The sequence below is a fragment of the Gymnoscopelus braueri genome, assembly GCF_963280865.1.
Source record: "Gymnoscopelus braueri genome assembly, chromosome: 10".
In the NCBI taxonomy this organism is placed as follows: Eukaryota; Metazoa; Chordata; class Actinopteri; order Myctophiformes; family Myctophidae; genus Gymnoscopelus; species Gymnoscopelus braueri.
Genome location: NC_137611.1, coordinates 17,115,313 through 17,128,845, shown reverse-complemented (window position 1 = coordinate 17,128,845; position 13,533 = coordinate 17,115,313). Strand labels below are relative to the sequence as shown.

Genomic DNA, 13,533 nt, shown 5'->3' with positions numbered 1-13,533 from the left:
ATAAGGGTGAGCTGACAGCATCATATAAAAGACAGCATTTGATTATCCACTTAATAAACTGGGTAGTCTATGGAATTTTCTCTTCGATCTGTTTTATTGGTAAAATACCTCCAGACAGAGTATATACAAAAGATCAGGCACAACTAGACAAAGGACAATGACTTTATGCTGTATCTGATGCAGCCAATTGACAGCAAACGCACAAAATGCTCAGCACAGTATCATACTGCTTCAATTATCTCCTGCAGGTGGTGTCATCTAATAATACAGAAAAGGGAATAGTTTTCTGAAAACTGATAAATTCCAGATTTTCTTTTTAGGTATACAGTACTTTCAACTTTCAGCTGAAACACCATAGAGGTTTAAGGAACACCTTAAACTTGTTTTAAAAAAAATAATAATAACAGGAGATAAAAGATGAGTATGAACTCAAATATTCCTTCAATAAAAAAACAATAAAACAAAATTAAACATTCAGAACACATGTATATACACTCATTTTAGCCACTTTCAGCCAATGAAGGCATTGTCCTGTGTGATGTTTGTTCTCTTCAGAGATGACTCACTTCAGCTGTAAATGACTACATCATCAGATAAAAATGTTTGTTTGTTGTTTGATCAAAATGTTTGCCAAGTATGGCTTCAGTGAGCAGAAGAGTCATTTAGCTGGTGTAATTTTTTTTTGTAGATACCAGAAGCCTATTTGTCAACTATTGGAACAGTGAAAAAAAAGTATACCTTATTTAAAGCTGCAGCCTGTCAGTTAATACGTTTTATATCCCAGCCAGATATAAACCTTTTTCACCTGCATGGGAGACCAAACAGCTACAACTCTTCCAAATATTACCCTTTACCTATTACCAGTAAACGTCCTACCCGACAGTCTACATTTATCAATGGAAAAGCAGGCAGGCCACCTACTCCAACCACTACAGAATCAGATGTACTAGTTATATTGTATTAATATACTCTGCCATACAGATTGGTTCAAATAATATTTTTAAGATCTGGATTGCAGCTTTTATGTTACATCATCACTGTGATATGGTTTTATGCAAAGGCCAGCATTTTCACATTAACCTTTTATGCAAAGTGCACTGTAGGTGATTCAACAGCCCAAGAAAGTTCCACTTTTGTATACTGTCCCAATACTTGTTACACCAACTGTAGGCTTCTCTTCAGTCTATGCTATAATGCATACAGAATAAACACCATGCCAGTTATACTGCTTAGTGAACCTCAACTGAATAGGTAACATTGCAAGCATGAAAAACAACATTCATATAGCATGTATATTTGTGAACACTTTCACGTTATTATTTTTAAAAAGCCTGCTGATCCTGTGTGCAGTTTTAGGCATTGCATGGCCCCAATGCTGCATGTAAAGCAACTCTACTACCTCAATATGTTACACGGCTTGCTACTGGGCAATGTATAAGCTTGTTGAATTTCTTGAAGAGAAATAAAAGATGACAAAATATGTTCAGAACTTGGTCTATTGTGACTGGGTATTGAAAGAAAGCTACAGACGAGAGCTTTCCCGGTGGCCTTCTACATTCCAGTGGGGTGAGCTCATTTGGGCCAACAAAGAATGAGAACTTAGTATTGAAATTTAGAACTAAAAGATGTCATTTGCTGCCTTTGTCCTAGGGTACTTCTTCTATTGGCACACAGATTATCCAAACTAAACCATCAGCACTATTATACTCTGTTGTACAACAAATAGCGGAAATACCTGATCTGCAAGCTCGCGGCGTGCTGTGAACGTGTAGATCTGCTATTTTTGCTTTGTTTCGATATATTTGTAAAAAAAGAACAGCAAATTTAGACAGAACCTTGCAACATCAAACTAATGACTCACAGAGACTGCAGTACTGTGTGACATGTAAATATAGCCAGTGTGTCACTGGTTAGAGTGACACTTCAGAACAGGGGGGTGTATGTCACAGTGGTTCTCAAAGTGGGGTCTGGAAACGCAGAGGGGTCCTTGAAGGAAGGAAATCCAGGGGGTCCCCAGCTAAATGAGTTAAAATAGCATCACAATCATACTCTTGCTTAGGCTATGAAATGTGGGATAATTTAGATTGTATTTACAACTCTTCTCTTTAGAGGTCCCTGACACAAAATCTTTCCAGATGGGGGTCTGTGGGTTCAAATGCATATCAATTTGCGGGTCCTTGACATGAAAATGTTTGAGAACCACTGGTGCACAAGATCAGCGGAACAAAAGAGGCGTCTGGAAGAAACTGAAGGAAGAAGAGAGATCAGGAAATGGAAGGGATAGAAGACATTATGGAGTCCAGGGGTTGCCAGTGACAGTCCATCATGGCGTCATAGAGTTCCTCGCTGCGCAGCATGAAGTCTTTGTTACACTGCTCCACATCCACCTCAGGGATCGGCTCTGCATGGATTCACAAACACACAATGGTTAAAAGGTGCAACAGTAAACCAAATTAATCGATTTAATCAATTATAAAAGAAAAACTGTAATCTCATTCACTGCCAGAACTTTATTTTTTTGCGTTTGCCCACTGCCAGAGATTTTTCATTGAAAAAAAAAAGTACTCAGGAGCCGAGATACAAAATGTTTAAGTTTTAAGTTAACAAGGAAGTGGATGGGAGTCTAGATCTTCGAAAAATCATATCTCCTTGGTCTTTGGGTAAAAAAAAAAAAAAAACAAGAAAAAAAAAAAATTAAACTTGTTTTAGTCGTTCTTGGCAGACAGGGCTTATGGGACAGAAGTCGTTTTAGTCGTTCTAGGCAGGGAATGAGTTAATAAAACAGTAAATATCCCTATTTTGGGCATTTAATTATAGGCAAAACAAATAATTAAAATAGCCTATCTACAAGCTCACAATGCGACATATTGTGAGGATGTAGAACGGCTACTTTCACTATTTTTTGCATGACACCGTCATTTCAAAACACGCTTCTCGATTAATCTACAAATGAATTCATAGGATAATCACTAACAGAATAATCGATAGTTGCAGCCCTACATTGGTTATTACATGACAGAGATCTTATTTTAATATTTGTGTATTAAGAACCTTGACCTTGAATGTCATTCAAGTGTCCGGTCAGCATTCCCCGACTTCTCTAACGACGTGTCAAATGCCATCAACTAAAGAACAGCAGACAGATGTTTACCTTCTCCGTTATCCTCTTCTACGTCTTCAGTGTCTTCATGGCTCTGCTGTGGAGGGAAAAATCAGCTTTGTTTCACTAATTAATAAAAGTGAATATAAAAAAATTAAAATAAAACAATTTGCTCAAATAGACATGAAATCACTGTGGCCCATTCAGCCACTCTTTAGTATTTGTGGTATTCTAGTAATGCAACCAGTCCCTGGAACAAAAATAGTCCAAAGTCCAAAAATAGTAGATCTACAGGCTCAAAACGCTACACGTAGTGCATTAGCTTGTAGATCGGCCATTTTTGGCGTAGCAGGAAATAAGGTATGGACCAAATGTAGACCCCTGGACAACACCGGTATAAGCACTAGTATAGGGTTTCAGTGGTTAAGCCTACATACTTCGGTCTACGATGAATAGCGAAAATAGCAGATCCACAAGTTCATGACACGTTGCGAGCTTGTAGATCTGCTCACTATTAAAAAAAAGAAAATTGCAAATCTTATTTTGCCGTTTTGTTTGTTTCTTTTCATTAAAAGATATAACCTATAATGACATGCCCAAAATAGGGACGTGAGGTTGAGAGTGTCCAAGAAATGGCAATTTAATGTAAAAATTAAGAGCAAGAAACCGAATGTTCATGGAATATTTGCAACGACGGTAACGGAGGTGTAGGTAGGCCCCCACCTCACAATTATTACATAATCGCCTTATCCCAATTATTTGAGGTAAGATATCATTTTGCATAATCGTTATAATCCTTTCCATGTTGAAAAATGCTCATACTTTTTCAAACTTTTTCCTAAAATAGCAGGAAATAGCAGATCTACCAGCTTACAACACGACACTTTGTGATGCATTGCCATTTCTGACAATTGTCGAAAATAATCGTCAACTGAAATTTAGCATTTCGTGACAGCCCTAGGTGCAGGTCTGAGTACATATGCAGTATATGTACGTGAATGCCACTCACCTCTGCAGCTCCAGCCATATCGACAGGCATTGGCGGCTGCCCCATGGGTGGAGGCGGTCCCATCATCTGTCCCGGCGGGGGGTAATAGGGTCCATAGTTATAATTGTACCCACTGTTATAGCCACTGTTATAGCCACTGTTGTTGTAGCCACCGTACTGGTCATAACCCCCCCACCCGGAATAGTATCCCCCTTGGGCCCCTGCACCGCCCTGGCTTCCATAGAAACCTGGCTGCTGCTGATTGTAACCTTGGCCTTGGAAACCCTGGCCTCCCTGCCCTCCGTGGTAGTTGTTCATTTTCTGGCTGGAAAAACAAAATAAGCAAATTTATAATTAATGCAACATCAAATTATATATATTTCAGCTGAGTAAGGTATTTCAGCAGTTGCTTTTATTTCATGAGATTTATAATTTTGGTGAATTTTGTCTGTGTTTGTCTGGTTGCGAGCTTAAAATACACACGCGACAGGCGGTACAGGCAGCGAGAAATCTGTGCGACCTCCAAATATTAATTGGGAGCATCTGTGCGAGTACAAATAATTGTTGCGGCGTGACCAAAACAGGACGTCAAGGGAACCAACACGAGCGCTTCGTTTCCCCTGCCATCGTGAAAAACAAATGTGCCATCCCTTGTGAGCTGACCGTAGCTCTGGTGCTACCCTCACGCCAATAAGGAAAAACATTGGGTTTGAAAACCTAATTTCCGTACCACGCCTTCAGCCTGGCAGAAATAATGACATGTATTGATGCCGCTAGGGTCCTCTAAAACAGACAATGGTTGTGTAAAATACTGACAACTTTCAATCCTCCCAACTAGAGTTGAAAAGCTGCCAATACTGCCTAAAATACTGGCATCGGTGAGTATGGCAGTCTATGCCATTCCGATTTAATTTGCATTCATATTTTGAATTGATTTTTTCACTACCGTTTTATATTCTTACTGTACAATTTACATTATTATTTTACTAACTTGGAGCTGCACTTCAACTATTCTTAATGGTATTTAAATTTTATATATATACACATACTGTATATTCCTAGCTCAGTGGTCCTCAAACTTCAAGGACCCCCATAACTCTGAGAGTGTACGAATGGAACCATTTGTACATTCTCAGAGTTACAGACTTGTAAGGGTTCCAACCTTGGGGGACCCCCCCCCCCCACCCTGAGGGTCCCTGGACAGCACTTACACAATGGTATCGGATAGGTACTCGGTATCGACCGATACGCAAGTTATGGGTATCGGAATCGGTATCGGGAAGGAGAAAATGGTATCGGTACATCTCTACTCCAGTGGTGGAAAGTAACGAAGTACATTTACTTAAGTACTGTACTTAAGTACAATTTTCAGGTATTTGTACTTTACTTGAGTATTTCCAATTTCCAATACTTTTACTTCTACTCCACTACATCTCAGAGGCAAATATTGTACTTTTACTCCACTACAATTATTTGAAAACTTTAGTTACTAGTTACTCTTCAGATATAAATCATGATATAATGAAACATACATTAACCACTTCAACCCTATTTTAACATAGGCTATTTGAAAATAGCCATATCTACAAGCTCACAACCGTTGTGAGCTTGTAGATCTGCTATTTTCAAATATTTAGTACTTTTACTCTTGGTACTTTAAGTACATTTTGATGCCAATACTTTTGTACTTTTACTCAAGTAAATTTTGAATTCTGGACTTTTACTTGTAACAGAGTATTTTTATATTGCAGTATAGTACTTTTACTTAAGTAAAGAATTTGAGTACTTTTTCCACCACTGCTCTACTCCCAACAGTGTCTTACCTCTTTGCCACAGCGATACTGAGTCGCAGCGGCTTTCCCCCCAGCACAGTCCCCTGGCAATCCTCGATGGACTTCTTCTGCTCGCTCTCCTCCCCGAACTTAACAAACCCATAGCCTCTGCAGACGACAAGGTTAGTTAACATCACCTCTCCGTGCCAACACACACTCTCCATAACTCAGCATGAAATAGCCAGTTATAATGAGGAAAAAAAGGAATATAAATGGGTATTATTATGGTAGAACTGAAACTTGTTGTTTTACTTTTTAATATGAGGTAGCATCACTCGAATTGTGAGTTGCTCTTGCTTAGCCTATATGGGGAAAACAATAGTTTAAGCATAAGACGGGAAGAAAACAATTATTTAGTGGTTTGTGGAGTACAGATGTACAGCAGAACTACTGGAGGTGGAAGCCCATAGCACTGCTAACCCAGAGTCACACAACACACATAGCTTACACAGTAAGGAAAACAAGCCTCTACTGGAGGTAGAAATAATATTGAAATATTTGTTTTATAATATTTGAAATTCATAACTCACAACACACACCACAGCAACAGAAATCAGACACTTGAAGTCATATCCTTGTACCGTCTTCCATTTAAGTGTGAGTTGTCATACCTTGAGTTGCCGAACTGGTCGGTGACTACTTTGGCTCCTTTACAAGAAGGGAACTTCTTAAAGACTTGGTGCAGCTGGTAGTCGTCAACTTCAGCGGCCAGGTCGCCCACAAACACTGAATACTCTGGCCTAAGAACCAGGTGACAAGATGCTATGATTACAAACAAATCTTGAACTTTAGAATCTTATTTTTGCACAATGACAACGATTCCCAATCAAAGTGTATTAAAAAAAAAAGTGTGTAAAATAACAAGACTTTAAAAGGCATGACACGGGCACAGTATAAAAATGGCATCCACTGACCACAGCATGAACATTCTCTCCAGTACATCTTATGCGCATCCTGTACATTATGCATTGTCAATTTACTTTATTTTATTTTCCTTTCCATCTCTGAATGTAACTTTTATGCACTGTAATGACAGAATGTTGGTTTAAAGACTCAAAATCTTAACCAGGAACAGCGCTGGCTAAAAACCCATATGCAATGCATGCATTGTGTGTGTTTTAACCTGTAACAATGTCTACTTGTCTTAAACAGAAATAATGGACAGAAATTCAAATCATGACTCACCCTGCATCTGGACGCTTTCCATAGGTGGCATAGTTTAGCTTAAACTTCCGGGGCTGCACCAGGCGAGAGAAGAAAAAAAAACACAAACACTAAGCCAACTTCACAACCTCAAAGATGTGTAGTATAGCACTGATATTGCTGGGAAATAAAGAGGGTAGTTATTATGGTTGTTGTTATTTGGGTTTACATACCTCCACCACCCAGACCAGCCTTTGGCCCATTCCTCAGTTAGTTCACTTCCTACCACCAGCTTCAAACAAAGTACATTCATATACAAGCAGCCTCGCAGCCACTTTCAGCAGCAAGTATAGGTGGGTAGACAGAGGAGCCAGTAGCTTAGCCTTGGATGGCTGTCAGGGCCAATAGTACTGCTTCAGCGACAGTAGCGGGCAGCCAAAAAACTCTCTTTTTCTTTTGACACTGTCAGTGTCGACTCCAGTTGACATGAAGATCTTTCTTATTTTAAACACCACCATGAAACCCACGAAAGACTGGATGTTACAACAATGCCAGCTAATGGAGATTGAGCTCTCACTTGATTCCATAGCTGCTGACTGAAGCTATTCCGCAGTACCTTTTGTTTCACTTCAATTATGTATTCCATTTAGCTTTGAATTGAATTATTGACAATTCTTTAGAAAACGTCAACGTGAATAAACACAAAAAAGGCAACTGCTTGTTTCCATTGTGGTCCACTGAAAACCAGCTCATGTTGGTGCAGGCAAAAGCAATCTGTCAACAGAGAATTTAGACACTTGCCAAAGTGAGGGGGGTGTTTTTTTTGTTTTGTGCGGTCTTTGAATTAGGGGCGTGCGATGTGACGATATCAAATCATGAATGATTAAAATTTCTCCACAGTCTGCCTTCTCTATCGTGATAACCGTGAATGAGTGCACATTCTATTGGTTGAAGTTCTATACAAGTTTATTTGGTAGCGTAGCGAATGACGACACCGAAAAGTTGGTCCGTAAAAACAATTTGTAGTATTATATGTAGTCAGTATTATGGAACTGGTTTATATTTTCTGGTTTGGATTTTGTTATTGTTATTTTAACTATTCATAGTGTGCAAATAGTGTGCCGTCTCTCAATCATTTGTTAGCTTGGAGGCCTGTAGTTTTGTTTTTTTTAAACAGGGAAATTAGTTTGGTTGTACTGTTCAGTAACTTGCTAAATTGTCTATAAATAAAAAAACATGAAAAAATAACCATGATAAGATTGTGGATCATGATCCTGTCTAGAAACCATATCCATGCCATATCGCCCACCCCTACTTTGAACCCACGCCAGAGCAGGCAGAGTGTGATACTACACTGATTTTTGAGAGCCCGCTACTGGAGCAAATCTATCACACTACAGAGGGAAGGCCAACACTAGTGGTGCTCCGCTATCCTCAGTCAAATCGACCTACACAGATAATAACACATGAATACTGGTGGATAAGACTGCAAAAATGGAAGACAGTGTTTAATCGTCTCCAATTCATTATTTGTGCACAAGCAAATAATTCAATTTGTGGTAATGACTGTATACAAAAGCAATATGAGTCGACATGTGCGGCATCATCAGAGAACGTACCGGATTTGATCCAGGGACCAGTTTGCCGTTGAGTCGGTGGACACAGCGGTCGACACTTGCTTCGTCTGCCAGCTCCACAAAGCAGTAGCCTGCTGAACCACTACGGGACACGGGAGAGCAGTTATTATGGATGGTATACAGGTTACATGCAGTGTTGCCAGGTCTGCTTATTATAAGCGACTTTGGGCTTGTTTTTCTGTAAAGTTGCTTGTAAATATTGGTAGTTGCAGGATTTTTTTTAGGGGTGTTTCTAAAGTGTAGTTGCTTATTTCCTAAATGTTGTTTAAACCAGTGGTTCTCCATTTTCATGTCAAGGACCCCCAAATTAGAATTTGTCCATGGACACCCCACCCAAAAAATATTTGTGCCAGGGACCCCCGCACCAGATTTTTGTGGTTAAAATGTTTCAAAATGTTTATAAAAATGTGTCACTTTTCACAAATTGTTTTTAAAATAGCAGATCTACAAGCTCACAATGCATTGCGACACGTTGTGAGCTTGTAGATCGGTTGTTTATTTCTCTTGCAAAATATGGCAACACTGGTTATATGAACAGAGAAAGTCTATGTACAGCCAGGATAGTGTCTATGTTTGCATACCCTGTCCTGTGTGTACAGGCAGGATAGTGTCCATGTCTGCCTACCCTGTCCTGTGTGTGATGATCTTCACTCCATACGCAGTCTCTCCCATGGTGCTGAAAGCTGCCTTAATGAAGTTCTCATCCATATATGGGTCCAACTACACACACACACACACACACAGAGACACACACACCATTGTTTCACTTTGATAGGATCAAGTTGCATAAGTCTATCTAAAAAACGATATGTGTTGTATTCTATGTATCGTTATTTACTGATGAATTGAGTAGAATGGGCCACAATGGAAACAAGCCCCCGGGGGTTTTTGTGTTATACTTTTGGCATAACCTTTGACGGTAATACCTGTACTGTTAACAAACTAGTTTAAAGTATTCAATCAATCAAAACATATAAAGATTTAATTAGTTGTGCTTTCTTTACCACGATTGCGTTTGCATCCATGGCTACACATCGAATAAGTCACTTATTACCAACTGTACTATTTATTATTAACAGACTAAAATCTCAGGAGTTGGTCTCTGTTCACAGTTCAGTTCAACTATCCCACCGGTTGGTTTACATTGCAGTACCACTGCTAGCTAAGCCTTGGATCAAGAAGAAGACTATCATAGATGTGTTTTTGTCAATTCTGCCATTTGCAGATAGGAAAGTTAAAGTCAGACACGATCAAATACATCTATGATAGTCTTGATCCAAGAATACTAAGACGCTAATAAATTAAATGGGCTTTGGACTCTATGGACCAGCTAGACTACAAGTCAAGATTAGCCTTGCCCTTGGATCAAGACTATCATAGATGACGTATTTAAATCTTGATCCTAGACTAAGCCAAGATAATGGAATACATTTATGAGACAGTTAAACTTTCGGCTGGTTCTGTGTTGTTGACCAGGACACCAGGTAGTCAAACAGATACTGGCTGGCTAACAGTGGTGGAAAGTAACTAAGTACATTTACTTAAGTACTGTACTTAAGTACAATTTTGAGGTATTTGTACTTTACTTTTAGTATTTCCAATTTCCAATACTTTTACTTCTACTCCACTACATATCAGAGGCAAATATTGTACTTTTACTCCACTGCAATTATTTGAAAACTTTAGTTACTAGTTACTTTATATTTTTTTTTATAAATTATTACATTATAAAACATATATTAACCACTTTAGCACTATTTTATACCTAGGCTATTTGAAAATAGCCGATCTACAAGCTCACAACGCGTCGCATCGCGTTGTGAGCTTGTAGATCTGCTATTTTCAAATATTTTAGTACTTTTACTTTTGGTACTTAAGTACATTTTCATGCCAATACTTTTGTACTTTTACTCAAGTACATTTTTAATTCTGGACTTTTACTTGTAACAGAGTATTTCTATATTGCAGTATTGATACCTTTACTTAAGTAAAGAATTTGAGTACTTTTTCCACCACTGCTGGCTAACAACTTCACGTTAGCAAGGCTGGCTAACTTTTCAATAGCAGCATGTCTGTGTTCGTGTACGTTTAAGGCCAAATGCTCTCATTATTGTTACATTTCTGTTCAATTGTAAATAGTATGCACCGCACATCCATCAGTTATTGATTAGGATGTGTTATTTACTTTAGTAAATAACACATCCTTTAGTTACATGTTTGTTACTACTACATCGTAGCAGCAGGCCGAGTCGAATGCAGTGTTGCCATGTCCGCTTATTGTAAGCGAGTTTGGGCTTATTTTTCTGTGAAGTTGCATGTAAATTGGTTTGATTGATTGATGTAGTTTATTTAGAAAGACATGAGAATAGTACATGACAGTACATGGTGGTTGCGTTTTTTTGGGCTTGGGTAGCTTGTCTAAAGTGTAGTTACTTATTTGGGCTTGTTTGTAAAGTGTAGTTGCTTCACTTTTTTAAAAAAATATTTTAACTAGTGGTTCTCAAATATTTCCATGTCATACATGGACCCCCAAATTAATGTATATTTGTGCCAGGGAGCCACGCATACCAGATGTGTGTTCTCTTTCAAATATTACACATTTATTTTCAATATGTTTTTGAAAATAGCAGATCTACAAGCTCACAATGCGTCGCGTTGTGAGCTTGTAGATCTGCTATAGAATGAATGGATCTGCTATTTTCAAAGTATACAGTGCTCATAATGGCCTATTATAAGTGTCCTAGATGCTTCTTTTAATTGAATTGTTTTCCTAGACCCATGGTTGCTTATTTCTCTCACAAAATCGCCAGATTTGTGAGAGAAATAAGCAACCAGGTCTAGGAAAACAAGATTAAAAGAAGCATCTACAACACTGAGTGTTGCCACAGTGTTGAACACTGCCCTCATGCCTTATTATGGAAGTACAGCAGGCTTCAGGCATAGAGACATAAAGACCCGTGGTAAAAAAAATAGGCCCTACTTACATCTCCCATCCACAGACTGGTCTGCCTGTTAAACATCTTGAAGGTCTCTGCCGGTGATCAAACTACAACTAAAGAAGCAAAACACGACACTTCGTGTTGTTTCTTCTATGGACGAGACTTCACGTTACTTCCACGTTCATGCACTTCTTCTTCGACAGTATCGACACAAAAAAAAACATGGATGGAGGGGGGTGGTGACGAAACCAGTGTTGCCAGATCTTGTGAGAGAAATAAGCAACTAGGTCTATGAAAACAAGCCCAAAAGAAGCGACTGTAATAGGCTACATGAGCACTTCAAACCTAAAAACATTTGGCTATTTGAAAATAGCAGATCTACGCGTTGTGAGCTTGTAGGTGTGCTATTTTCAAAAGAATCTTGAAAGAAAAAAGAAAAAATGTTGAATATTTTATACAACACAAATGAGACACGGGTCCTAGCTGTGTAAGCTGGCACAAAATAGTCTTAGTCCGCAGACAAATACACATATTTGCGGGGTTTCTTTGACATGAAAATGTCTGAGAACCACTGGTTTAAAAAACATTAGGAAACAAGCAACTGCACTTTAGAAACAAGCCCAAAAAAAACGCAACCAGCGCAACCACCAATATTTTCAAGCAACTTTACAAGAAAAACAAGCCCAAAGTCGCTTATGATAAGCGGACATGGCAACACTGGACGAAACTCGGCCTTCTTCTTGTAGGATTTTAGAGCAAAATGTGTAGGCGCTTTCCTGCCCCCCGCTGGTCGATAAAAAATCACTATAAAATACTGACAGCCCTTTTGGTAGAGAAGCAGGAAGGGTAAGAGAAAGAGGGAAGTATCATACTTCACAAAAGGGCCTTGAAACCCCAGGCTGAATTTGTCGTTTGTTTTCCACTTCAGGTTAAATACTACGTACAGCAGGGTAAAACATGGCAGACTAGCCCTAAGCAACACTGCTGCGCCAAACAAATGAATAACTAGAAAATGTGCTCCTCGGAGCACAAGTCTCCGCCAGCAGACCTTGGCCTTCTGCGCCTTTGCGTCTTCATCAGGTTTCAGATGCTCATTTGCTGCTTCTTTAGTTTGCATAATGGGAGTTAGTTACATTGTGTGATCTCAGCCTCCTATTTATATATTTATATTACATATTGTGATGTCACGTAAAACTGACCAATGTTTGGTGTTCTCAGAGGAACACACACACGCACGGACGGGTGATTTGTACTGCAAGGTACTGTTGGTAGAATGTGCGTGGTTTTTGGTGTTCTGCAGGGGCGACTGAATATGTAGTGTTTGCATCTAAAGAATGTTCTTCTTGAAGCAATGTGTCATATGGGAGTGGTCGTAATTGACTGGTTTGTTCAAATACTTGTCTGTCTTCTTCATCTTCATTGTTGTCTTGAACAGTTTCAGCAGTTGATTGGTGTGTTTGATCTATGTCAGTGGTACTGTTCCAATCAAGACTGATTGGTCCTGTCTTACCTCACTTCAAAAAGTAGTGGCTTTTTGAAGTGACACACCAATTTATAGGATTCTATGTCGTCATGCGTCCCTCTAGCCAATCAGAGGCATTGGTGTCAACATATTGACACGTGTCACGTGGAGCTTGACCAATGTTAGCTTGGCTAACAATGTTTGCTCACACAAAGCGAAAACATATTCTCCACCTTCGGCGGAGACAACAAAGCGAAAACATATTCTCCACCTTCGGCGGAGACAATGAGTGTATTAGATTAGATGATGCTAGATTTTCCAGGCTGTGTGCCTATTCAATAATAAAAAACACTGCATAAGTTGAGGGCATAAGAAATATGGATTTACATGAAAGCATAACCATAACTATACTGTATGATTATTCTAGGGGGA

General features: G+C 39.1%; 1 protein-coding gene across 3 annotated transcripts; it reads right to left on the bottom strand.

Annotated features, from left to right (window-relative positions):
* Nucleotides 1-75: 75 nt before the first annotated feature.
* Nucleotides 76-11,839, bottom strand: trnau1apb (tRNA selenocysteine 1 associated protein 1b). 3 transcript variants are annotated; one of them, XM_080440982.1, is made up of 9 exons: nucleotides 11,685-11,839; nucleotides 9,326-9,420; nucleotides 8,683-8,782; nucleotides 7,106-7,158; nucleotides 6,532-6,660; nucleotides 5,912-6,028; nucleotides 4,110-4,413; nucleotides 3,152-3,197; nucleotides 76-2,401 (listed from the first exon to the last, which is right to left on the bottom strand). In XM_080440982.1, exons 1-9 carry the CDS (start codon nucleotides 11,718-11,720, stop codon nucleotides 2,265-2,267), a joined length of 1,017 nt encoding a protein of 338 aa, XP_080297108.1. In that variant the 5' UTR covers nucleotides 11,721-11,839; the 3' UTR covers nucleotides 76-2,264. The 3 variants fall into 3 exon arrangements, with proteins under 3 accessions (XP_080297108.1, XP_080297110.1, XP_080297109.1); XM_080440984.1 differs by lacking the exons at nucleotides 9,326-9,420; nucleotides 11,685-11,839 and adding an exon at nucleotides 7,297-7,355 and having other exon boundaries at nucleotides 8,683-8,753; XM_080440983.1 differs by lacking the exons at nucleotides 8,683-8,782; nucleotides 9,326-9,420; nucleotides 11,685-11,839 and adding an exon at nucleotides 7,297-8,594.
* Nucleotides 11,840-13,533: the final 1,694 nt, after the last annotated feature.

Bases quoted from the DNA above. Each gene is read 5' to 3' on its own strand.
- trnau1apb (XM_080440982.1), bottom strand. From the start codon at position 11,720: ATGTTTAACAGGCAGACCAGTCTGTGGATGGGAGAT. The intron at 8,783-9,325 runs GTAGGCAGACAT...CGTGTCCCGTAG, and splicing joins ATCATCACACACAGGACAGG to TGGTTCAGCAGGCTACTGCT. The intron at 6,661-7,105 runs GTGAGTCATGAT...CCTGGTTCTTAG, and splicing joins GGAAAGCGTCCAGATGCAGG to GCCAGAGTATTCAGTGTTTG.